The following is a 27,969-nucleotide window of genomic DNA, read 5'->3' as shown; positions in this document are numbered from 1 at the left end:
ATTTTGTAACGTTGCATTTTGCCAGCCCTGTCAATGTGTTAAAGTCTATTACCACATTCCTACCAAATCACATGGAAATATTGTATAGTATTTTTTCTCAAAACATCCCACATTCACTGTACGTTATACAACTAAGTACGTTTAAAAACCAACTTATATGGAGTTAACAATATTTACAAACCAAATAATATATACACATATATTGGTGCGCATACTTATTATATCATCATCACTTATATAGTCCTTTAATACACAATTCTTCTTTTTACGTACATAAACTTAAGTTAAATTTAGAGTATCATTAATATAAACAATGAAAGTTTCGCATCATTTTAAGAGTCATCTTATAAAGCCTGATTAAACCACGAAGACTTACGTCCATTTCTATTCTGTTTTAAATTAATGCTAAAATTGGTACAATAGATGAACACGATATACATTTATGATATGTATTATTAATTAAAAAATTTTACCTATACATAAAAAAATAATAACTAATAACAATTAAATCATGTTATGAATATTAGATACATTATTACATTCAAAAATTTCTTTCCAAACTATATTTTCAATCTCTAAACTGTTTTCTCTATCGACTTGAACAAAAATTCCAGTTTTATTTTTGCATCTTGATAAAGCCACATATAATTGACCATGAGAACATAAAGGTTTTTTTAAGTATAATCCCACATTATCAAAACTTTGACCTTGAGACTTATTTTTAGTCATAGCAAATGCTACAACTAATGAGAATTGTTTTCTATATAAAATAAAAGTTAATGATGAAGTATTTCCAGTATTTAATGTAATTCTTGGAATAAAAAATTTATTACCAATTTTCAAAGCCTATGTTTGTAATTGTTTTTTAATATTAGTAGCCATCTAGACCGTCAAAATTGTTATTTAAATAAAAGTGTATAGTATAAAAAAATTGTATTTAAATAAGATACACTCATACCGTAAGAAAAATTCAAGGATATAGCAAATAAGAATCAGTTTTTTTTTATCATAATGGAAAATTTTATTAAAAAAAAATAACGAAGGAATTTATCGAATTTTTCCTTATTCTGTGAGGTGGCTAAAAAAAATTATGGAGGGACTTTGGGTGGTATTTTTGGAGCTGTAGAAGGGTTTTCTTCTGACTTACGACAATAACTTTATAAAATAACTAAAATTAACTTATTTTCGTATGTACGTACAGTGCAGTACACGTGATACAGATTCAAAGAGAAACAACAGCTGTATCCTATTTACAAGGGATAATAATTTAAAAATGAAGCTTTATACGTGTTATGTTATTGATTCAATTATTTCTGTTCTGACAATTATAATTATTACACTTCAGATATAATTGTGTATACTTAAACATAAAATAATGGTATCCATACAATTTTTCTCTACTCTATATGTAACTAAAACATAAGCTGTAGCAGAGGAACTAACTTTTTCAAATGTATTTTTTTTTCCTTTTTTTTCAATTGACGTATCTAAGTAGGCCGTGGCCAAACGAAGATGAGGCTTATGAATCTTTCTTGAGAATGTGGAAAAGAGGGTTAACCAAAATTTCATTACGTAAAAATGACGAAGACATTTGTCGATTTTTCCCTTTTTTTGTAAGGTGGCTAAAGAGATTTATGTAGGGATTTTTTTTTGTAGGGGAGAGGGGTATTGTGTAAGCTGTATAAGGTTCATTTCCTACCTCACGAAAGTAACTATATAAAACTGGAAAAGTATAAATTATTTTCGTACGTACATGTAAAAACAGTATACGTAATCCAGAATCAAAGAAAAAGTATGGATGTATTCCATCATGAAGACGATAATAATTTCGAATGAAGCTTTACATTACGTTATTGATGCAAGGTAAGACAATATAAATAATTAAAATAGCATCAATAGGGGTTTTAAAAATGGTTTGTAAATTATTACTACCAAGATTTTCCGTTTTAACAAAATGTAATAACAATTACAATCTTATGAAACTATCCGTAAAAAAAACAGCTGTATATTTCTAAGTACATTGACACAAAAAATGTGTAACTGACAAGTCAATTAAAATAGTAAGTTAATACATAGAAAAAAGCAATTATACGATATCAAGAGTTTAATTTTTTTTTAAGACCTATCTTTTTTCTCGACTGTGTATAGGCCTAATGTTTCAACATGCATAATTCCATACAAACAGCTTTTTTTAATTTACCAAGGTTATGTAATTTTGAGGCTGGTAGTATTTTTTTCCTTTGGCAAATGAAAAATAAAAACAATCAGAAACATGTAGTATTCACTAAATTATTGTTTATTCAAAATCAAAATTAAGTTTTATTACATATCGTGAAAAAATAAGCACAAAAAAAGCAAGAGATTTTTAAAATAATTTTCAGGACACAAATGTCCCTAACAATTCACTGCTTAAAGATCTAAATACTGAACACGGTCAGAGCACATTTCTGAGGCCATCTCCTTCAGTAGTACTGCCTTACACTTCTCGGCTAACTTCAAATAATCAGCTAGGTTACCTGGCTTCAAATAATTGATCAAAATACCCTCGCATACGTCGACCAAGTCCCACACACCGAACTCGAAAGCAACAACCATCAGTTCTTTAGCTATTTTTTCGTTATGATTGACCTGATAACCATTCACAAACAGAATCAATTCACTCATTATATAGTAGTCCGTATTTTTGATGATCAATTTCAACCTGCCATCCGTTTCATCACGAATGGAAAAATTCTCCAGAATAAACGATAAAACCGCACTCTTTTTACCCAACACGGTTGATTGTGCGAACATCTTTTGCTCGTCTATCAGTATTTTAACATCGTAACGTTCGTCGTTGTTGTTGATAATATGGTCGAACGAATGACTGGCCTCCTCGTCGTCTAGACGAATTTCGCAGAGTATGCCCATATCTTGGGTAAAGATGTTATGATACTCTTCGCTCTGAAAGTTACATACGAGCAAAGGCACGTTGGAGCAAAAGATCTCACTCTGCAATCCAGACGTGCACACGACTCTTTTTTCACTGGTATTGAACACAGAGATTCGCAGACGAGTTTTGATGTTTATTCCTTCGGTCTTGTCGTCCATCGACCTCAGATACACCGAGACACGCTCCTCTTCCTCGGGAATATTTAAATTTGAATAAAAAACGAGCTGCCAGGCGTGACGGGAGGTCAAAAAAATGGACGAGTTTGTCACCAATTGAACGTCCTCGCTGCAGTCGTAAGGTGGAATGGTAACGAACCATAGGAAGGCATGATGGTCCGCGGCCTTGATAACGGCTACCGTAGATTCGTTGGTCTTCTTGTGCACCAATTCCATGGTAATTGGCAGTAACTTATTTATAGAAATAAGCTTCACTGAGACACTCTAGAGTTGCAAACGACAAGAGGTGCTGTGGCAAGAGTTTCTTGTATACTGGATCGAAACGTTGACCAAACTTCCGAAAGCTGACTATAGAAAAACGTTAAAAACCTGCCTTTTATCTGTGATATAAGCTAATAGCCTGAGAGCGGAGGTGTGACTAACTGAAGAATACTTGGACCACAAACTAGACGCATCAGACAATTGGTTTAATTGATTTTTCCACTATCGTGATGATTAAAAAGAGAAACTACCCATGCGCCATTAAGTATGATATCACTTGTTGAAGTCACAATTTAACTCCATGTGGTTCGATGAATCACTACCTTCTAGTAGGAATTACTAGGATAGCGATTTTATCAATCTCCTTTAAGTGTAACAGTTAAATTTAAATTTTTAAAACGGGTATGAAGTCTTTAAATACTGATATCTGATGGGACGTGACCTTAATTTTGTAGTTGGCATAGACAAAAAATAAATAAAAAAAAAAACAACAACAAACCAGGGGGGATAAATGGGTCATGGGACCCACGGTAAGAACGAAGTTCTTTGAACATGACGAGTATAAAAACACAATTTCTCAGGTAACAAGGGGGTCGCCAGACCCATTGAAAGAACGAAGCTCTATAAACGTTAATACTGCATTCATGTAGTTCACTAAAAAAAAACTTGAAAAACGAATAAAAAAAAAAAATAAAAAAAATAGTTCAGTACTCACGATGGTTGAACTTTGTGAGAACGTCGTGCATAAATACAGTGCTCTCGCCTGCGGCAGAAAACCGAAGACGTGACCGTCACAGTACCGCCACCTGAACTGACGCCCTGCGGCCAGAGTTAATGCTCGCTAAGCGGCAAATTCAAATGTGCTAAAACCAACTAACTAAATCCCAAGCTTTTTAACATAATAACTCAGTACCCAAAACCTCTTATACCAAATAACCCTATACTTCCGATAAATACAACCAAACAATATTTTAAATACACGCTCAACTTATAACTGTATACATAAATCATACTCATCAGATTGCAAAATCTTTAAAATAAAGATCCAAACGATTTGCAACACATAAATATAATGAGAAAAAACTACTAAATAACCCAGGGAGCTTGATATCCAATTTATTTAATGATAAAAATATAAAATATAACTACGCCGCGTATCCCTATATGACCCAAGGCCCTTCATGGTAAGTTTATTACCTAATTAAATATAAATTAAAAGCCCAAGCGCCTATCACCAGATGACCCGGGGCGCTTGCTGGCCACTTTTTTTAAAATTTTACTGAGCGCCTATTACCAGATGACTCAGGGCGCTTACTGGCCACTTTTTTTTAAATTAAACTGAGCTGCTATCACCAGATGACTCAGGGCGCTTACTAGCCAGTTTATTAACTAATTAAATATAAATTCACAGCCCAAGCGCCTATCACCAGATGACCCGGGGCGCTTACTGACCACTTTTTTTAAAATTAAGCTGAGCTGCTATTACCAGATGACTGAGGGCACTGACTGGCAAGTTTATTAACAAATCAAATATAAATTAAAAGCTTAAGCGCCTATCACCAGATGACCCGGGGCGCTTACTGGCCACTTTTTTAAAAATTAAACTGAGCGCCTATCCCCAGATGCCCTCAAATACTTGCTTTCCAGTTTTCAAACCGTCGGATTAATAATTATCGAGACAAGTGCTTGTTAAGAAACGAAAAGAATCCAATTTTTGGCCCTGATGGTATTAATAAATGGCTTAGAAATTAACAACAAGCTGTATAACGTCCTTAGTTACTTGATATAAGTTCCATTCTATTTTTTGTTAACTCAAAAATGCTAGCATAAGAGCTCTTAATTGTTCTAAGTAACATCGGAGTATGCCTTTATAATATTTTATAATTATTATTATTGCAGTAGTTGGCCGATTAGTACGTTAGGTTACTTATACATACAGCACTAGTTATTTGTTGGTTTTTTTTGTATCACAATTAAGAACCTATTAAGTGCCTTACTTTGCTACACATTAAATGCCGTAACTATTGTAGCATTTTTCATTTTATTAACCAGTGGATAGTAAGCGCCCTGGGTCATGTAGTGATAGACGCTTAGGATTTAAATTTATATTTAATTTGTTAATAAATTGGCCAGTAAGTGCCCTGAGTCATCTGGTAATAGCAGCTTAGTTTAATTTAAAAAAAAGTGGCCAGTAAGCGCCCCGGGTCATCTGGTGATAGGCGCTTGGGCTTTTAATTTATATTTAATTAGTTAATAAACTGGCTAGTAAGCGCCCTGAGTCATCTGGTGATAGGCGCTCAGTAAAATTTTAAAAAAAGTGGCCAGCAAGCGCCCCGGGTCATCTGGTGATAGGCGCTTGGGCTGTGAATTTATATTTAATTAGTTAATAAACTGGCTAGTAAGCGCCCTGAGTCATCTGGTGATAGGCGCTCAGTAAAATTTTAAAAAAAGTGGCCAGCAAGCGCCCCGGGTCATCTGGTGATAGGCGCTTGGGCTTTTAATTTATATTTGATTAGGTAATAAACTTACCATGAAGTGCCTTGGGTCATATAGGGATACGCGGCGTAGTTATATTTTATATTTTTATCAATAAATTAATTAGATATTAAGCTCCCTGGGTTATTTAGTAGTTTTTTCTCATTATATTTATGTGTTGCAAGTCGTTTGGATCTTTATTTTAAAGATTTTGCAATCTGATGAGTATGATTTATGTATACAGTTATAAGTTGAGCGTGTATTTAAAATATTGTTTGGTTGTATTTATCTGAAGTATAGGGTTATTTGGTTTAAGAGGTTTTGGGTACTGAGTTATTAGGTTAAAAAGCTTGGGATTTAGTTAGTTGGTTTTAGCACATTTGAATTTGCCGCTTAGCGAGCATTAACTCTGGCCGCAGGGCGTCAGTTCAGGTGGCGGTACTGTGACGGTCACGTCTTCGGTTTTCTGCCGCAGGCGAGAGCACTGGTTCAACCACGTATGGCTTCATGGGATGATAACAATGTATGTTTTAATATTCAATTAAATAGTTACAGATTACTGCACAATACTATAATCGGCTAAACTTAAATACAATCAATTGTATTTCGATTTACTGGATCCCTTGGTTTCTTTGTAAGCATAAAGTTTTTGGTGGGCTGACTTTTTTTGTTAGCATTTTGTAACGTTGCATTTTGCCAGCCCTGTCAATGTGTTAAAGTCTATTACCACATTCCTACCAAATCACATGGAAATATTGTATAGTATTTTTTCTCAAAACATCCCACATTCACTGTACGTTATACAACTAAGTACGTTTAAAAACCAACTTATATGGAGTTAACAATATTTACAAACCAAATAATATATACACATATATTGGTGCGCATACTTATTATATCATCATCACTTATATAGTCCTTTAATACACAATTCTTCTTTTTACGTACATAAACTTAAGTTAAATTTAGAGTATCATTAATATAAACAATGAAAGTTTCGCATCATTTTAAGAGTCATCTTATAAAGCCTGATTAAACCACGAAGACTTACGTCCATTTCTATTCTGTTTTAAATTAATGCTAAAATTGGTACAATAGATGAACACGATATACATTTATGATATGTATTATTAATTAAAAAATTTTACCTATACATAAAAAAATAATAACTAATAACAATTAAATCATGTTATGAATATTAGATACATTATTACATTCAAAAATTTCTTTCCAAACTATATTTTCAATCTCTAAACTGTTTTCTCTATCGACTTGAACAAAAATTCCAGTTTTATTTTTGCATCTTGATAAAGCCACATATAATTGACCATGAGAACATAAAGGTTTTTTTAAGTATAATCCCACATTATCAAAACTTTGACCTTGAGACTTATTTTTAATCATAGCAAATGCTACAACTAATGAGAATTGTTTTCTATATAAAATAAAAGTTAATGATGAAGTATTTCCAGTATTTAATGTAATTCTTGGAATAAAAAATTTATTACCAATTTTTTCTCCCTTTACTATTTCACCTTATACGTTATACTTCAGTAATTTAGTAATTCGCAATCGTGTGCCGTTGCATAATTCGTCTGATATACTCAAATTTCGAATTAACATTACTATTGTACCTATTTTTTATTTAAGTTCATGAAGTGGCAAGTCTTCACGAATGTTGTTTAACATTTCTACGGGAAAATTTTTATAAATATTATTATCTGATTTATCAACACCTTTATATGTTGCAGTATCGATGCTGTAATAAGTTTTAGTTTCCCCCTGTAATTTACTTAAAATCTTATTGTTTAAAAAAAAAGTATATTCATTATGTGAAGTTAGTATCACGTTATTGTCAAAACAGTTGCTGTAATTACCAAATATTTTGGTAGACATCATCTGTTTTCCAGGATTTAGGAATGTTAAATGTTTCTATGTCCCCTTCTCCAATTCTTAACAATAATTTTGAAAATTCGTTATTACTACAACGGATGTTATTTTGTAATCTTAATATTTTGAAGAAGTTTCATAAAAATCATGATTTAATAGTTTCTTCTATTATTATAGTTCTATGACCGTTTTTTATAACTGGAAGGATTTGTCAAAAATCTCCTCCTAATACTATTAATTTATCACCAAAGCAAAGTTTTGTATTACACAAGTCTTTCAACGTTCTATCAATTTATATGAGCGATATACGTTCGAGCAATTTGTATTATATATATATATATATAATACAAAGAATTATTGGGGCACTATGACAAAAAAAAAACCTTTTTGTTAAAAAAACCATGTATGCATTCGGTCATCATTTTAGTGGAATGGCCCAGCTAAACACGGATAATACGATACGCAAGGACTCAGGCTACGAAGCGGGTGCAAGTAGTACGATGTTGACTGATGCAATCGAAGTAACGGTAGAGAATTCAAGCCCATGTCCTCATTTGAGAGCAGCTTCGGGGCCATCATCATCAACTTCGTCCTCACCGCCACCTGTTCGAGCTGCTTCTGTAGCAGCTGTTTCGACGCATCAACAACAACATAAGAAGAATGGCAATGGACCCAATAGACACGAGCTCAAACAAATAAGAAGTTTTAGCTCACTGTTACCTCTACAGTTCAGCAGGTTAGTTTTTGCATGAGTTGTCGATTAAAATATGTTTTTCTCGATAAAACGTGGCCTGCATTTTTCTAATGAAAGTTGGATAATTCTACCGTCACATCAATTATTTATTAGTATTTCAGTTACAGATATGCCATTTAAAATGGTTCATTGAGTCTACGATATTTTTTAATTAAATAAAGTAATTGATTGATTCATTACAATGGAGTATAACTTTGATTTATAAGTTTTTTGAAAAATTTTTACGATTTAATTCTAGAATTTAAATTAAAACAATATTCATGCCTGAAATACGAATAGAACTAATTGCATAAGTTTACAGGAAATCATTGATGTAGCTTTCAGAATAGTATTGGTTCCAGTAATGTTTGTAAATGTAAATAGTATTTTAGATTACAGTGTTCAAAATGAAACTCTAAAAAATAGGTAAAGGCTCCATTCGAACTGAAGACTCTTAACCTGCTCACATAGTGTAAATAGATTCTTTCAACTAGGAAATTTTTCGTTGCTAGTGATACTTTTCGAAATATCGAAGTAAAAAAATAAATAAAATAAAAAAATCACGATTTAGGATTTTAAAAAAATTGAGCTCTCGACCTCACTTTTTGTTAAAACACCAAGTATTCATATTTATATGTTTCTTATAATTTAAAGTAAAACTTTATAATGATGGAAGAGACCAAAACGTTTTGCGATTTTAAGGCTCTGCAAATGTGAAGAAAAAGTGGTTACATTTGTTTTGCATAGCAGAAAGAAAGTAACTTCTTATACCCATCATGTACAAAATACAATTTATATTTTTTTCATTCCGCAGAAGTAACTACTTTCTTAAAAAAAAATACATCTAATGTTCAAAAGCTCTCATTCTTCGAGATAATATCATCACAATTAGGATCAAACATCATAATTAACAGTCAACGCTTAAGCACATGTTGTTACCACTGTATTTGAATATTGATTAAAGCCCTACTTATACATTCAAATATCTACAACTTTTTCATTCCTCTAAAATTCTCAGAACATATAATATGTAGAGTAACACAAAAGTAGCAAACAATTATTTTATGTTACGCCTACAGGTCGAGTACATCGAAAGCGCCAGTGTCAACAGTCTCTGGAATGAGTTCATTGAACATCAGTAAAAAGGAGCGACGGAACGAGTCCTCAGGCTCACGCTTCAATCTGCGCAAGGCGAACAAGACGAGCAAAAAGAAGGGCGACAAGCTTGCCTCGCGAAAGGAAAGAAAAGCCACCAAGACTCTCGCTATTGTTCTAGGTATGAACCCATGCTAGTATACGCTTGTGTACACGTAGAAACACGTAGATATGGCATCTATACATACATCTCCGACAAGCTCTCCTCTACGTTACCTTTAGTCTAGTCACGTATTTCTTCTTTTTTCCCCCTTTTTTTTTGCTCGTTTTTCCTTTAGTCTCTCGAGAGTTTCCTTATTTTTCGCATTAGCACGGCTTATGCAGCGGAAAAAGGAGAGTAGTGTTCAGCTTTTTCTCTCCATCTCTGCTTCGCAAGTAGCAAAAGAAAATAAGAAAAACAGGGTCGGACAACGGTGCAACTTTAAATCCTTAAGTGGAGGTTATGCGGGAGCTCCTTCTGAACCTCTGCACATAGGATTACCAATGCAATGCACCGAGTGGTATTTTATTTCGCCGACTCAGCTTTCATTCTCTGTGGTATCCGCTTTATCAGCCTCTAATAATAATTTTATTTATAATTTTCACTAAGACATGCATAAACTTTCTTTTCTTTAGTTTCCTCTCCTTGCTTCTATCTCTCTTTTAATTTTCATTACAATGAGAAAGCAATAAATGGTTCATCCTTATTATAATTACAAATATTTAAAGTTAATACAAGGCATAAAATACAATGTACACTAAAAAAAGTCTAGTGAGATCTAATACCATTACTCAGGTAAAAAGCTCCAAGTCTGCTCTTATGGACTATTTTCTACACTTCTTTGGTCAATCCAACTATACGTTTTAATTCCACATTCTGAAGCAGATACGAATTCTACGTCAACACCTGTATATAATATTTTTTCCTAACTGAAATCTTAGTTTGTATGATGTTCAATTAATCTTAACGTGGTATGTTGTAATTTATAGATGACATTATTGCTTTCTAACAATGAGCTGTCGGTTTAAGTATACCCTTGAAGTATAAAACTGATTGCAGAAAGAGGTTCTTTGAGAAAGTATACTACCACATCAGTTGGTAGTAAATGGACTATTTAATTAACGTCACTTCTTAAAAGATCAATTAAAATTAAAATTTAATCATACTCTTTGGTAGTGGCAACTTGAACTGCTTATAAACAGTAATGGGTTAAAGACCAGTGTTGGAGACATCTATGACGCTTTCGATTGGCTTAATGATATTTTGATTGGCGTGTAATACATATATATATATAATCTTTGACCCTAAGAAGTTTATGTGTGACATATATAAATACACACTGAGTTAATGAGCTGAATAGAATTAGTTTTCTTGCTGCACTATTCCTTGACTCACAGTGAAGCAGATATCACTACAATACCAACTCTTGAATTAAATGATAACTACCACTAAAGGTGTCAGTAGATTCCACTAGACTTTTTTTTCATTTCATTGATAAATAGAAGGAACTATGATACATTTCTCAAATATTACGCAATACGTCTCGTGCAAGAATTTTCCAATATTCTGTCAAAAACAGGTGTATTCCTGATTTGCTGGGTGCCGTTCTTCACGTGCAACACCATGGATGCCTTATGCTCCAAGATGAAAAAGGACTGTCAGCCCGGGGTCGCGGCTTTCATAGTGACTTCCTGGCTCGGGTACATGAACAGTTTCGTCAACCCAGTCATCTACACCCTTTTCAATCCAGAATTTCGCAAAGCCTTCCGCAAACTCATCAGCTCCTAGGTTGAGGGATGAGCTCCGCCATTCAGTGTAAATCACCAACCACACTCTGAGACTTTCCACCATCATCGTCCGCGTCATCCTTCCCGATAACGATGCACTACTATCGTCCGGCAGTCGTACAACGACGCAAACTGAGATGTCATGTTTGATTGTTACGCTGCTAATGGTATAACATACCTGTACGAGTAAGTTTTGTTCTTTCAAGTGCTGTGAGTATATTTTAAGGTACACAAGGCCAATTGAACGTATACATACATAACATTAGTGGGTAAGGTCGTGCGGTGTTTTTGGATGATGTACACTTTGACACTGTAATGCGGGTCGAAACGAATAAACAATGAGATTGTAGAAAAGCACTGATCGCTTCAGCTCATCAAGGAAAACAATCTTTGAAATAATATAATTTCACTCTTATTATTTTGACCTTTTGAAACAGGAATATCATAGGGATAAATGTGTACGTACGACAGCTTTTGGCGATGAATTCACACCGTCTTTGGTAAAATTAAGAGAAATCTTCCTAGTTAGTCTATTCACTTTTAAAATGCCATGAGCCGTGAAGCCTAGAAAAAGTAGTTCGAGGGAATATAAAAAAAAAAAAAAAACAGAACTTGTTTACATCTGTCTCGTGCCTGAATTTAAATGCAAACACAGTTTTACCGCAGCTCTTTTCCCTTTATCCTGTGAGCTGTAGGAAAGGATGACTAAGCCAAAATACGAAGAGGGAGGATGCGTTGTATTATAGCTACGTGAATTTTGTGAAGGCAAGATTCCGCTTCCCTTGTACAACCAAAGAATGTTTTGAGATAGAAAGAGAGGAAATTACAACGTGCATTGGAATTCGTTTTGGCCTCGCGGACATGCAAAATGTCAAGTGTATGTGTACCATGGTGTGAACGGAATGACGAAAATTAATGATGCCGTAGCAGTATTAATAGGGTAAGGTCAGGTGCTAAGGTGTCGGTTTTTTTTTTTTTTTTTTTTTTTTTTCTCTTCAAAGTCCCTTACATCACTCAATGATGAATGGAGTTACCTGAAATAAATTGAGTGTAATAAAAACCAAGCAGTAGAGGGTTTTAGGATTCCACTCTTTTAGAAGTACATGCATCGAGCCGGCTGATCGATAGCGTATAAGCTTCACGTACTATGAAGATACAAATTGAATAAAGTTATACGCTTGATTATAATTGGTCAAATTAATTTTACGACACGTTGGGGAGTTTATTGCGAAAGATTTTACTGAGAAGTTAAAAGTATTGCTAAGATTATTGTATGTATTGAGACTGATTGTTATTGTTGAATTTTCGTTGAAAGATTTTGGGAATCATTAATTGTTAAGACAGAATGCGTGTTTCAAATTCTAATTAGATTTTTTGCTTGCTTTTAATATCACAAAGATGGGACAACAGACGTAAATTTTTTTTTTTTGTTATTCATACGATCAAACGAGACACTTTCATGAAAAGCTAATAAAATTTCGAGTTCAGGTTAATCGTGCAGGAAAATGATTGAATCTCCGAATTCTTAGACATATCAAAGTGAATTTTTTTAACTAATAAAAGACAGATAGTACAGCCGATTCCTGTGAGACAAACAATCGAAGTTGTCTTGAGAAAAGTTTTTGTTGCTCAAAAACATTGTCAAGATAAGTTTCATTCAAAAACCAAATAGCATAGAAAATAGAGAAAAGAATAATAATAAGTATGTACACGTAAATTATGGGTAAATAAACTGTGACAAACCCAAAAATAGATAAATCCAGAACGTGGCTCAATTGTAAGGTGTTGTGCGTTCACGAATGAACTTTCTATAAACTAAAAATATTTAAAACTTTAGAATCAATTTGACATGTCGGTTAACATGTCAAAATACAGTGCTGTTTTTCGTTAAAAACTAATAAGATCTTTGAAAGTGTACAGAGTAGCCAAAATTTAATCTGTCTAGCTGTTAATCATTATGTTTTAGCTATTTGTTTATTTTAGTCTTCAACAAAACGTAAATAAAAAAAGAATTGACAAACGTTTCCGATTTATTTATAAGTGAAAATTACCTGCATGAGATGCGAGGAGTTCTCAGAGTTGATCAAAATAAATTTTCTCTGAAGAGGAAAAAAATATTGTGCATCAAAACAAATTGTATAAGCTATTCTGCGTTTTAGGACATAAACTCAATAACCTGATGAAGTTCTTAAATCAATGAGTTTTTTCTAAAGCGCATCTGCATAATAGAATTATCTAATTTTACTCGACTGCATAACGTAGCTTATATACTCTGTGCCTTTTCAAGATTACTGATCGTGACTTTAATGTTAATTAAATTTTTCAAGTACGTAACTCTTTTTAGCATAGTAAGCTGACTAAAATAGAAAGTAACTTTTCCAGAGTAGAAACATACAGCACCAGCTCATTATCTTTCCCGTTTTTACACAATACTTTGCAACGTGAAAGAAAAGTAATGACTTTTTTTTTATTTTCCAAATTCCAAAGCAACGAATGCAAAGTTTTTTCTCCATATCATTGAAATATCGATTTTTTGCCAAACAAACAATTACAGCGAGCAGAACAATTTCAGCTTACAAAAAAGCTTCTGACGTTTTCGACATAAAATGTGAAAAAAAAGTATGTAGAGTCCGGGCAAATAAAAAAAAGGTTTCTCTACTAGAGGGAAACGAGTTCGCGGGAAATGAAAGATCGCAAGCCTGTGTGAAAATGAAAACTTGATACACCTGTGCAAATGAGAATAAAAAAGCAAACACTGCACCTCGACTTTTACTCTTTGCGGGGAAGTACTGTGGGAATAAAAATGAGTATAAAAAGTCTCGCTTCGCGGAAATCGCTGTATTTTTCTAAACCTAACATTGCATTTTGATCTTGTAAATAATTTCATGCGCGCTGTTATCGAATAGAAGAAGAAACTCAATAACGTAATCGCAACGATGCTGTAAAATAAACACTAGCTCCTACGTGTACAGAGATAAGTGAATTCACTGGTATAATTACAGTATGTATTATATATATATATATATATACGTAAACAAAACTGTAGTCATAGCTAAAGAAGTACCTATGTCGCATGTGTAAATACACATCTAAACTTAAAAGGAGCGTGTGGGTGTATGTTTGAGTGAGAGAGAGAGAGAGAGAGCATATACATATGTATCTTTGCGTGGTGAGTTGACTGGAAAAGGGAAGGCAGCAGAGGCAAACTTCGGGCGATTCCAAACTGAGCCCTGGATGGACTGGAAGTTTGCGGGCTTGTTTACAGGATCGATCACTGCGCTTCCCCGCTGGTGCAACATATGCGCGCGTACAGACTTACACATAAACATGGTATGCTCACATAGTAATGCATCCAACAAAGAAAACGTAGTCGTAAGGGTAGGTAAAAATACTCTTGTAAATACATGCCTCGTATTTTTTTTTCGGGCTGTTGCGCAGAGAGAATCGGCATACATAGTAAGTTTTTTTTTTTTTTTTTTTTTTTCACTGGAAACTGAGTACTTTTTGTTTTATTTTTCGATCCACAACTGTAAATATATGTTTTAAAAGGACATTGTCTAAAAATACACTTGCGCCCGGAGGACTTTAAAAATTAGATGTTTTTAAACCCTACATTAGCTGTTACTCTTTGCGCGACCAATCAATCTCCCGAGTGTACGTCTCTTTATAGTATGCGCCTGACGAAAACTCGTATATATTTATACGTGGGTCATTTCACTGCAACATACAACATTTAGTTTCAGAACCTTAAACTGTTTTTATGTCACTGTTTGTTATAAAAATCAGACATTTCAGATGTAAGTTTTTTTTTTTTTTTTTTTTTTGCAACTTAACGATACATATTTTTCTTAGCAACGGTATCATTATCAGATCTGTCATGTGCTCAAAAAATCGCCATCGAATGAAAAAAAATTATTTTAAAGAATTGTTTTGCAGAGTAATGATACATCGAATAATCGAACAGCGTAATTTTTCACTCAAGAAAAGAAAGCATCGAATTTTTGGCAGCCTCGCTATAGTACTACTTATACTAGAATCAGTGATTCGAAAGGTTCAGAATGACCAAAAGCGTTTTTAAAATGAAATTCAAGACGTTAAGACTTTTTTTTCGTGTCAATCATGGAACAAAAAATAGCTTGTGACAATGGAATTGGTTGAATAGAGATCTAAAGCCAATTAATGTTGAAAAAAAAAATCTATCAATTTCCGTTTAGCACAGGTTATACCACAGACATATCGGCCTCTTTGGCATCCCTCGATCAAAGACTGTATACATTAAAATCTCATTTTGCAACGAGAATCGATAAAAGGTGTAGTTGACAATTACAACCGTGAAATCCGTAAAATAAACTACCTATCGCGTCTTTAAAATTAGGCTGTCATATAACGAATTTCGGTGAAATGAGCCACGTATATAATATTATGTTGCTTTGTGAATATTCGTGAAAATGCAGCGCCAAAGTTCATAACATATTTAGTATTACATCAGTTTACTTTTTTATTTAAACTATTAAATCGATGGTCTATACAGGGCATAGGTCGTAAGTTGCATTAAGTTTTTGTTTTGGGAAAACTAATGTGTGATGACGATGAATTTATGCAAGAAAATAAAATGTATCGATGAGTGTCAAATTGAAAAAAATCTATCTACTTGCCAAATGATTATTGCGATTTCTAAGAGGGAAAAAAAGGGAATGAAAGAGAAAAATACGAAATGATGATGCAATAACGTTTGATGAGAGCAAAGAGCGGTTTTCTGACGAAAAATGATAAGTATAAAAAACTAAACTCTGACACGTACATGTAGTTAAAAGAAGACACAATCGATTGTAATAATTTAGATGACACAAAAAAAAAAAAAAAATTGAGATTGTTAAAACTAATAAATTATAGAATAAGTTAAAAGTTGATGTTTTGATTATTTGTGAACCTTCCTTTTATAATGCAAAATAAATAAATCCATGATAAATTGAAATAAGTAAGTACGAGCAGATGTTTTATTTGCAGCTTCTCTCAGAGCAGGTAAGGTATATCAAGTACATCCATTTAAGAGACAAACATTTTTATTCGTATAAATGTATTTAGAGCAGATGAGATAGCAGTCATGGTCACCTCCTTTTGGGATCACTTTAAAACTCTATTGCTCTCTGACTTCAATTGAAGAAAATATTTTATCCTTGTGTACTTCTGGCAATTGCTGCACATTTAAAATAACTATAGAAAAAGATGGATTTGTAATTAAAAATTATGAGGCTTCTTTTATAGAGGTTGGAAGCTGAAGTTTTTAATACTCAAGAGTTAAGAGCTCCCAGAGGAATTATAACTTCTTGGAGTAAACAAACTCGCTCATTTTTATTCCATCATTACTTTTAGGTTTCCGTAGTACTATCAGTTAAGATAGATCAAGAAATACATAGTAAGCCAAAGTTGAGTGGGATAGAGAGATACGAATTAAAGTAATACATCATTATACTGTACTGCAGCAAAAATTCCTAATTTCTTTTAACACCATCATTTTATTCGCTGGAAATTCAATAGGCAAATAATATGAGGTGACGAGTTTTAAAAGAAAATAAAATGTGTGGATTGAATTGCTGAAATATGAACTCATTTATTTTTTTAAACAACGATTTCTAGTTTTCCACATCCAAAGACGAATTCTTTTTAGAAAATAGATTTTTTTTTAAGTTTTTTCAATATATTAAGTAATAAAATTGCATAACAAGAACTTAAGAAGTAAGTCAACAATAAGCATTTATAATGAAGCAACGAATACTGATTACTTACTAAAAACAGTCTTCAACCGTAATCGTAGTACGATTTCGTGTTAATACAATAACAAGTGTAACAATGGTTTTAGTAATAACAATAACAATCCTAATTACAACATTAATAATAGTACAAGTAGTAACAACAAAAATAATATTGAAAATTAAAATCAAGGCAATGTCAATTCAGTATATGTTTCTTTTTCTTGTCTTATCTCATCCATTTTTGGATGAACTCATCGTTACGTGTCCAGAGCTCCGTTGATTCTTTCGTTGATTCTCCAGATCTTCCTTGTTGCAGAATTTCCAGATATTAATAACGAGTGTTGACTCTTAGTGTAAGCCTACCATCGGTTCTGCTGATATCCGATCTAAAAATTGAAAAAATTAAGGAGATGAACTACTGGGTCTTGCATGATAGGCATTGTTTTACCGTCATTTCGCTAACTTTAAAAATTTTAATTTTTAGAAAAGTTTTACGAAAATTTGGCACAGGGATACATATAGCAGGACTAAAAAGGTTTATAAATTTTTTATTGATGATATACTTCGATACTATTAGTTCACACGTATTTTTAATTCTATATTAACCACTGAAAATAGTTTTATGTGAAAGGTAACTTAATTTGAAGTGTTTGTAACATTTTTTTACTCATATTAAAATTAATGTGTGTGTGTCACATGAATTAATAAAATTTTTTAGTTGATTTTCTATATCAAGTCTTATGTGAAAGCAAGTTTTTTATTTTAATCATTTTAATTTTTTATTTTTTATTTTTACGGATTGTACTTATAAACTTAGAATTTTTAATAAATGTAGTAAAAAAAGAATAATAGAACCATCTTAATTATTATTCAGTAACTATTGTGTCAGTTATTTGTGTATAAAATTCAATTTTTAAGAAAACTTAATTCTAATTGTAAGCTCAATACTTAGTCATATCAATTATATCTAGCTGGGAAACTTCCCAACTTTAAAAAGTAACATAATCTACTAGACACTGTATGATGTATACACGTTTTGTAATATGCTAAAAAGTAATAAGCTAGTGATTAATATTTTTCAATAAAAAGGTTATTACTTCGCCAAGGAGAGAAAAAAAAACAGAACTTTATCTATACGTATAGAGCACGTCGGCTCATCAATTTTGAAGCCCAGCTCGGTGTCAGCTGATGCGGAGTCGAGAGCAATTTAGAATCCATTAATCATGTTCGAACTTGGAAGTAATTGCGTAACATCTAGTGGGAAGCTCGCTCAAGCTCAGCTTTTTTCAACATTGAGAGAAAAAAAAACGGGTGGGTGTCTTTTTTTCCCCCAAGGGCTAAAATTGGTTGCAGCCAAATGCTGGCACGTTTTAAGAAGGACGATGCTGGCGAAGATTTTTGCTCGAGTGTGCTTTTTAATTTTTGAGGCCAAGTAAAGTCCTTGGAGACGGTTTATTGTGTGAACGGACTATTTTATTGCTTCGCGAAACTGGGAGCTGCAGTAACAAGTTATAAGTCACCACGAGGATGTTACTTGATTCATATTATAGGTTTTTTTCTGTCAGTTTATACGTAAATATTTGGCAAGAACCTCCAGTAAGCTATTCTTTGTTTGCAGGAAGTAGTTTTTATTTTATGACTAAGTATTTTAGGAAACTGTTAATTTCTTTCTACATAACGTACAGTTTGGTGTATACTAATTCAACTGGTATGGATAAACGCATAAATAAGTTGGATTCAGACAAGATTGAATTCTTAATTGATCAGTCGAGGAATTATGAGACACCGTTAATTTCTTGTTATTTTTAGAGTTCTTTTGGTGGTTCGTACTTCAATAAATCTGATGTACTGGCAAAATACAACAAACAATTTACTTTTACATGAGCAGAATTTCAACAGAAACTATAAAAGATTTAGTTAAAAAGGTATTTGTTTTTTTAATTAATTAAATTTATTTTTTAGTAATATTATTCAAGATAAAGAAATAATATTTCAAAATTTTGTCTTTTACACAGTTAGAATGTTATAAAAAAAAAAAATTTAGTCTTACCTGAGAGTATGATGGGTCAAGTGATCTTTGTTGATGATTAGGGCCAACTTTTCTAGATTCTACATTTGCTGATCTTGCTTGATCTGAGTTACTTGATTGCAAAATATATTGCAGCCCATTAGGACCGCTCAACTGCAGCTGTAATCCTAATAATCTTACTTTAATGTCAATTTTATTGTTTTAATAACCAAACTTTTTTTTACTTTAGTGCGCTTGGCTTGGAAAAATATACAAAATATACATACCTGAAGGAATACTAGTTTGTGCTTGAAGAGCCAGCTTGGTTTGTTCATCATTTGGCAACACGTAAAATGAACCTAAGTCATTGTAATAATTGAATAAATTTTAATTGTGTACTAAGCACTTGATAAAGTAATGGTTAGCTTCAAAAAGTTATACGTGCAAGGAGAAAAGAATTACAAAAATTTTCACTGAAAAAACAATGGTAAGCCTGTGACATTTTGTCTATTATGACATTAATCCATAAAATTATTTTGCCTAAATAAAATTTCACGTTCAAGAGCTGCACAGTAAAATTGTTAGCCCTTGTAAGGGCAAAAATTTACTACTTTCAGTCTGCAGGAACTTTGAAAATAAGATTTTATACACTTTAAAGGAAATGTAGACTTGAAATATTACCTAAAGGTATTCCTGCACTAACTTGATTGGCAGGCTTGTTTTGCTCACTATTTTGTGCAATATTATACAAAGGTGTATTGGTTCCTAAAATATAAAGCACATTCATTATTTTACAATATTTTACGAAAATCTTACTTCGAGTACATAAATTTATAACTTACCAGGATTTAATTTATTTAACTGCATTGACTCAATTTGTTCTTGTCCAGTTGTATAGGTATTTATGTTCGTGGGAACTGAAAGAAGATTGAGTTTTGATTTTGCATAAAAAAAATTATTATAGAATACTTAATACTACGTACATCAGTCAAAAATTTCTGAAATTTTGTTATATCTTACCAGCCGTAAGTGTTATTGGAGTTCGTGAGAAATCGACTCCTTGGATTGCTATCTTCATTGGAGCAGACACTTCAGATGCTGAAGCCGATGAGATCGGAGTCGTCGGTATACTAAATCTCAAAGGTGAAATATTATTTATGTTTCTATTATCAACACCACCACTGCTACCACTAGATTGTTGATTTACTTGAAGACTAGGTTGATAATAAGGCAAACTTGACTTGGTATCATAAATAAGGAAATTGTGTTTAATGTCCGATATCTGGAATTGTTGCTTCAGAGCTTCGATGGGCAGTTGTCCAAGCGAAACTGATGGAAGTCCTTGTCCTACTGCCCTACTGAAATTCTTAATTATTATGTTAAAATTTTTTAAATCCTACTTAACTGGCAAGTATTTCAAAAATTTGGATAGTGGGCGTTTAGCATTTACAAGCTGTAGTAAGCATATCGATTGTTTTGAACTATATTATTGTAGTTGATAGTACAAAAATCCATCGATTCATGGATAAGTATTTTCAAGTCATGATTAATTTATTAATTATTTACTATTTCTATATCTTTTTTCATGAAACGACAACATTTTTATGTTCTTTTACACCGTAAAAACAATAATAAATAGCAAGAGTTAGTTTATTAATCAAAAATACATTAATTAGTTTAAAGTCAATCATATCTTAAAAATACATGTCGTTGTTGCAAAATAGTATTACTAAAAAAAATATTAATTACACACCTGAACTCATAAGGTATCTTCGTTACATCTTGCAGCATAATTGTCGGGACATTGGTCATCTGACTGAGCTGATTGTGGACGGGGTCGAGACCAGATTTAGGCGACACTGGCGTCAGCCTCGTCGTGGCCGGGGTACTAGACACCAGATCGTTCAGCTGAAAACAATTATAGAAGTTTAACGCGACCGAGCTCCATCGATCAACCATCCCGAGTTGAGAAGTTATTTCTCATCTACCCTTCCCATCAAACTCCTTCCCTTCCCATTTTTTCACTCATCCTTTATCTAACTTGACTTTCTTCACTGGATATAAGTCGTAAGACAATTTAAGCTATGACTTTCGATAAATTCATGTCTAGTATTATTTGAAGTTTTTTGGCTTTGCTTCTCGAATGCAGATGAATCATTTGTTTCGATAGCATACTATACGTCTGCTGTTTGTCGCACTTTAATGCAGGTATTACCAGTTAAGTGTCGCACTCCTGAAACTATGATAGTTTATTGCGTGTCACAATGTTACATCAAACGTTATTCTTTGAATGTCTCTATAAACTTTGATGAAATTTCGTCCTTATGATCAGAGTTATTCGACGATATAAGAAAGTTTGGAGTACCTTGTACTAAATGTAATTAGCTTAAAAGTTTCATGTATGGAACTTAAATTAGTTTGATTTAAATTATTTTAATTTAAGAATAAGCTGGAACAGTCAGATATATCATCAACTGCCTTCAAATGGACTCTCACATTTTTAAATTGTCAGTTGTATTTCTAGAAGACACATCATTTTTCGAAGACAATTGTAAAGTAAATTTGGGTATGCATCGTTGCTCATCTAGACCCTCCTTGATTTATTATTAACCATCACTCTACATATGTCAACGATATTCAAAACATACTTGTAGGTAAAGAAGAAAGTTGTGGCGAACCATAAGTGTTTATCAAAAATATTCTGTCTAAAATTGTAATCTTTTTCTAATACGAACAAGTTTTTTTTATCTAAAACATTTTTGATGAGGTTAATAAATAATACTTTTTGGGAAAAAACGGGTACTGTTCAAATGAATCGTTTGTTTTGAAATGACAAGAGGTATTATTTACCTTCCAATCACTCTTTTGTCTTTTCCCAAAAAACTCTCTTTATCGATCGCAATTTATTTAATCTTACCCTGACTGTATTGGGCGAAGATTGGCTGGACGTAGCAGAAGATAATGTGATTTTCGGCAAAAGGGATGGAGGCGATAACGTTTGCACTTCCGGTGGCAGAGGATGTGGTAATGTATTGTCTGGCTGTTGGCGTTGGAAGCCAACTGTTCCGGTAGTCACCGACATTGTCGAGGGCAAATGCATCGATATCGTAGACGCTGCTCTTGTAGTGCCAGGAACTAGTCTGGCGATGGGCAGGGGATTCATGTCCGCAGAGGTAACTGCAGCCACCGAGGCAAAGCCCAGACTGTGGTCACCTTTACCAAAGCATAAATTATATCTTTGTAATAATGTCGTTCCACGAAGGTCTGATTTATTGGGTATCGTAGTGGTCTTAGAGGATTTCTCACTGCTATGAAGAAATTTGCAAGTTAGAGACATTTTGATTGAGTAGAAAGAACGCTGGGAAAATATATTTCGCTGTGATACATGCAGTTGTACAACTTGAAATTCTTTATGTTAAATAATTATTTAGCTTCTGGTTCTGAGAAAATCAGAGGATATTTCTCAGTGCTTTCATGTATGTATTATGTTAAAATGTAATGATATGTGTATCCATCATAATTGTTTTTCGTTTTTTATTTATTTATTTAATTCATGCGATACGAAAAAAATTCCCATCAATTAGAAAATATACTGTTTTCATCCACAAAACTAATGATACATTGTAATTTCAGTGCACTCAAGTACAGATTTTACTGCGCTAAAGTATCAGTGAAAATAAAATACCGTCTTACCATAACTGAGAGGGCTTGAATGACCACCGAAGGACAGTGGCTGCCTCGCTTCTGCCGCGGTCATCTTCTGGTGGTAAAGGCTCCTTAGTTCCTCGTGAGCCTTTGTTGTTGACAACTCCAAAGGTGTGCGAGGTCGTTCATCTCTTGAACCTGAAGTTGGCTGCTTGTTGCGTACGTCCTCTCTCAAAGGTGCTGGTGGTGGTGGACCTTAAAAATAGTGAAATAATATTAAGCTACATCCATTTTATCGCTTTTCATTTATGGCTTAAGTATAGTTTCCAAATGCCAGTAGAAGTTGAAAATAAGTTCTCAAGATCGATAAAGGTGCCTTACCCAAGTTGAGTTATCCTTTATATGCTTAATTTCAAACACCTTAAATAAAACTTTTGTGTATGTAAAATACGTTGTTTCTAATACCATTGTATTTGATAAAAATATTTCAAATACTTTGCTGAAAAAAATGTGTACTTAACTAAATTATCTAAAATATTTAAAAATCAAATACAATCGCATTTCAAATAATCGATTCTGTAGGTGGTAAAGGGATTTTTTTTTGAGGTCTGATAAGTAAAAGCGTCACTATAACAATACAATTCCAATACAGATTCATTTCATGTAATTCGTTTTAAATAAATTATTTCAAATAATATTGTATTTAAAAACTAATGTATTTGATGCTTTTATTTGAAACAAAATAGTTTGAATACTGTACTTTAAATGAAATAAATTAATATTCTTTTATACAATTTTGAATGGTTAATGTAAGAGTATTTTATTTGAAATACTATTTCAAATATAATGATGAATTTAGTATTTAGTTTAGTTATTTCATTTAAATAAAGTAATTAAGTATTAATAACTTGAACTAAAGTTATAAATTATAATATGTACGAATTTTGTGTTAAAAATGAACAATTTCTGTGTTATTAAGCCCATTGTATGTACATGTCTTATCCAAACTGAATACATTAAGAAGTGCGACTATTTTGTATCATTTTGGCAAATAATTTGTGTAAAATGATAATACACCCAAACTTTTTAAATGAGTCACTACACTGTGTAATTATTGGTTTAAACAAAGTGAAGCACTTGGTATTAATTTGATCCGTGTTAGCTTGGAAAACGATATTTTGTGTGTCACTGAATGAAAATAAAAATAATTTCTTACAAACAGGATTGCCAAGAAAAATCGGTATTGACATGACGCTTACTACCACGCAAGCTACTATACTCATGCCCTCCTAATGTTTCTGCCATGACTCTCCCACGAGTTTGTAAACTTCGAGCACTCCGGAATACAGCTACATCGCGACACATTCATTCACCCGCGTGTCCAAATACACACACGCGCACGAGCAGACATGCATTCAAGTATACAATATACACCCAACAAGTACAGAGAACAGCAGTAGCACTCTCGCTGTATATAGGTTCTTGACCTGCGTTACAAAGTTCATTAACAGCATTACGAGGGAGTCAGGGTATGCTGGCAACAAGAGCAACCCATTGTCAAAACTAAGTCCCATGCATACTTGACCTTTTTTTTCTCCCAACACCAAGCCCACGTGCGAAATGCCCGAAACTTAGCATGAGGTAGCGTTTGTCATATTAACCTCGGTACTCCCGGGCGCTGCCGAGCGCATTGGCTGGAAAGCTGTCCTGGTAGAATGGCTTTGGTCTCTGGGGTGAAAAGTATGGTGAGTCGAAAAATATTCGGTCCTCTCGAAACCTTGATGGAGGAGGCTCATTGTAGACAATCGAATCGTCCTCATCGAAGGATTGTGGGTGCCTGAGGTAAGTCTCGGGCCGGGAGTAGGCGCTGCTGTAGAAATCGGGTTGTCCACTCGAGATCAGTGGAGGTGGTGGGTGGTCGAGAAAGGGAGGTGAGTCTCGGTAGCCTGGGGGACCGATGGCCCGTGGTGGCTGCAACGCGCCGACTGACACCACCACAGCCACTATTATCACCTGAAAACGTACATAGTGAGATTCATTGTGGACTTGGTGATTACTTAGGTCTCCTTGCGTTTGGGTTTTTTTTTTTTTTTTTATGTAGATTAGCTAGATTTTTGAATGAAACATTTGGCATAAACCTTCAAAAATATCTCTCCGTCTCTCCTAGTTTTGCAGTAGTCATGCTAGTTCGTACATCTAGGATTTTTAGAATTTTTTACACACGACCACAACGGTACATTAATTTGATAACTTGTTTTATTACACATTCAAACGGAAAAAATATCACTACAATAAGTAAGGAGGATACCAACAAATTTTGGTAAAAAGTTTTGACTTCATCCTGTTTTATACAATTAATGTAAAAAAATTTATTGCCATTAATTTGATAATTTTTAACAATACATACAATTTACTGTTGCAAAAAAAAAGTCAAGTTTTCCTCTCTTACGATTTCTTCTACGTACTAATTATTACACAAAATTACTATCGGAATATTTAAAGTTGGGTTTTCATTTAAAACCCTATCAAATAATTATAGTTTCAATATTTATTTTACAATAAATTTGGTTGAAATTTTTTTTAAACAACTTTAGTAATCATCAAAACTAAGCTTTTATTGTTTTCTCCCGTTACAAAGTGTGAAGAAGTAGCTCATGTAATTTAAAATTACTCTAAATTAAACATGTTTTTGATTAGAAAGAGGAAATATATTTAAAAACATCACTCGTATAGTTCATAAAATATTGCGAAAATATCATACGTTGAATACTATATTTAACATAGAATATGACGAAAATAGCTTGGCAACGGTTTAAAACTTTTGCTTTGAAGTTTAGAAAATTGAAAACCTTAGTAGAAAAAAAAAAATTGTACACATGAACGTACTTTCCCCGATAATCCACAAAAATAGTAAAAATCAGTATTACTGAAGTTACGAGTATTGGAGTTTGCAAGCCAATCACAAAAACTTGCCCTGCAGCAATCGATCAACTTTTGAACGAAGCCGAAGCAAGGCAAGAGTTATCCAGTAAAAATGTACACGGAGCAGAAATTTCTGCTATTCACATCTTTGAAATAAATAAAAATCCATTGAAATTACAATATTAGTAGGCTTAACTAATCCAACTTTCTAGGGTGTAACCGAACATTTAAAAAATTCTTCGTCCACTCACCAAATTCTCCATTAATCGCAGTTTTGGGTGTATCACTATTTTTAAATGTACCTCTTCCTTTCTCCCTTAGCTTTGAAATTACTTGTCACGCACTACGTCGAGAGTCATTCATAAAATCACAGGTTGAAACCACTTGTTGGGCACTCGCTGACTCGAAACCATTTACAAGCCGCAATCACGGCGGACGTCTCTTTTATAGACGCTTGTAGTCTCGCTCGCGTATATACTCTTTACCTCCTCCTCCTCCTCAATCGTCAAGACATTCGCGCGTTTAATTGTACGCCGTTGGCTGACTGGACGCCTTTCTCTCGTGCCACCTGACACAAGTGAGCCTGTGTCAAGAGAACACGGCAGCTCGGCTTGGCAAGTTGTCGCTCTTTGGCTGTAACTAATGAAGTGCTCGGATTGTCCAACGTTTAACTTTGGATTAAGAGGGATTCTGGTGCATAACTGTTCGACAGCGGCTTCTCGTGCGAAGTAAATTATTTGAAGAATCCAAAAAATCCATCACTTACCTTACAGTGATTACTTCGTGCCTGCATGCTGATGTCATGTTATATTGTGTTATGAAACATGGATTTAAAATGAGAGATGTAAAGGGGGTCTTCAAACATGTGAATCAAAAATTGTTTTACTAATAAGCACCATTGAACTTTATCAAAAATAAAAGGAAGGCATTGATGATTCTACAGGAATAAAATTAAAAGTATGAAATGATTGCATTCCTAGTACCTGCATTAAATCAAAGGTCATAGAGAGTCCGTTTACATAATTTTTTTACCACACCCAAACAAGAGTCCCAGAGTTCATTTCACCTTCATCGGAATACGATGGAAAAAAAAAACAAGATCTCATTAGTTCGCTTCCATTCTCGTTTGACCAACCAACAAGTTTAGCTTAGCAGATCTCTTGTACTTCCTATATGAGTATTCATTGCTATGTATGTTTCACTACTTACCTTTGGTACTCCTTCAGGCGTTGTCTTGGAAATCTCATGCTTTGACGAACAATTTTCCAAATAAGATTCATATCACGTCTTCTTGTGTGTATACAGCAAGTATGCAGATAGTCATTTCCATGGCAAAGTTTGCTTGGAAAATGTGTATGCTTTATTTCCAAAACTACACCAACGGTGACTTATTTTCCAAAGACGTTGTAGCTGAAGAAACAAGAAGTATGGACATACTATTTCACAGAATTATTATCGTTAGAACAAGGTTTTTTGTCATATAAATTAATTCAAAGCATTAAATTTACTCAAAATTAGAGTCAACATTGTGTTAGAAGCTAAATAAAGCTCTAACTTGTCAACAATTGAATTTTATTGAAAGTTACTTTTTTGAAGATTTTTCGTATAACTTTTTTTTTATTCTTTTTTTTTTTTTAAAGACACCTTGTTTTTAACTAATTTATTTTTAACTAGGATAAATTTTTCCATAAAAATTTGGTTTATGTAAATGGTAGTTTTAATACAATTGTATTACTGACCCCATAACAGTCTATGTTAAGCTATGGAACTATTGCATGAATTTTATTTCGGAAATAGGTATGGGAAAATGATGACCCAATTTATACGCATATACAATGTTATGAAAGAATGTAACTTTTAATAATCGTTGTCTAACATATTCTATTTTTTGCTGGAACCTCCTTAATTAACCACTTTGCTGTAGGATTTAGAATTCTTTTTTTTAAGGAAAAAATGATTTTTCTATGTTTTTTTGTATTTTATTTGCTTCAAAGAGCATCTCCAGTAAAGTAGTAAATATGCTGAAAAAATGTTTCTTCCTGATAAAAAGTGTCTACATGTAGATCATGAACTTCGATGTTGTTCCTTACATCAATCTTTACATAGATGCGGGAATAATTGGTTTGGTAAATTAAAACGTGTTGATTGGACAAAAGAACAAGAAAATTCATTCTTTAGTTCTTAATGAATATTTTCCTCTGTTTTAACTATAACTTTCTCCACAGGACAGAAAAGTACTTTAATCGTTATTT

At 33.2% G+C, this 27,969-nt stretch overlaps 2 protein-coding genes across 2 annotated transcripts in view; one reads left to right on the top strand and one right to left on the bottom strand.

Annotated features, from left to right (window-relative positions):
• The window catches only part of Dop2R (dopamine D2-like receptor), a 219,942-nt gene extending 208,009 nt beyond the window's left edge, over window positions 1–11,933 (top strand). The window contains exons 7-9 of the mRNA XM_089598807.1: window positions 8,153–8,470; window positions 9,547–9,743; window positions 11,182–11,933. Coding sequence (XP_089454933.1) covers window positions 8,153–8,470; window positions 9,547–9,743; window positions 11,182–11,390 — 724 coding nt within the window. The 3' untranslated portion in view covers window positions 11,391–11,933. The remainder of the gene's footprint in view (window positions 1–8,152; window positions 8,471–9,546; window positions 9,744–11,181) is intronic.
• A 5,261-nt stretch (window positions 11,934–17,194) lies between these two features.
• On the bottom strand, window positions 17,195–26,510 carry LOC106637404 (uncharacterized). Its single transcript, XM_089598806.1, has 11 exons — window positions 26,484–26,510; window positions 26,203–26,388; window positions 24,457–24,808; window positions 22,844–23,050; window positions 22,068–22,363; window positions 20,904–21,058; window positions 20,387–20,505; window positions 19,832–19,915; window positions 19,434–19,509; window positions 19,193–19,346; window positions 17,195–17,528 (listed from the first exon to the last, which is right to left on the bottom strand). Exons 1-11 carry the CDS (start codon window positions 26,508–26,510, stop codon window positions 17,502–17,504), a joined length of 1,683 nt encoding a protein of 560 aa, XP_089454932.1. The 3' UTR covers window positions 17,195–17,501.
• Between the last annotated feature and the right edge of the window lie 1,459 nt (window positions 26,511–27,969).

This window comes from Copidosoma floridanum, unplaced genomic scaffold (assembly GCF_036245765.1).
Source record: "Copidosoma floridanum isolate Cflo_tuat_1 unplaced genomic scaffold, Cflo_Japanese_pri ptg000006l, whole genome shotgun sequence".
NCBI classification, from domain to species: domain Eukaryota; kingdom Metazoa; phylum Arthropoda; class Insecta; order Hymenoptera; family Encyrtidae; genus Copidosoma; species Copidosoma floridanum.
Note: the sequence above shows the minus strand (reverse complement) of the source record. Positions and strands in the feature narration are given on the sequence as shown.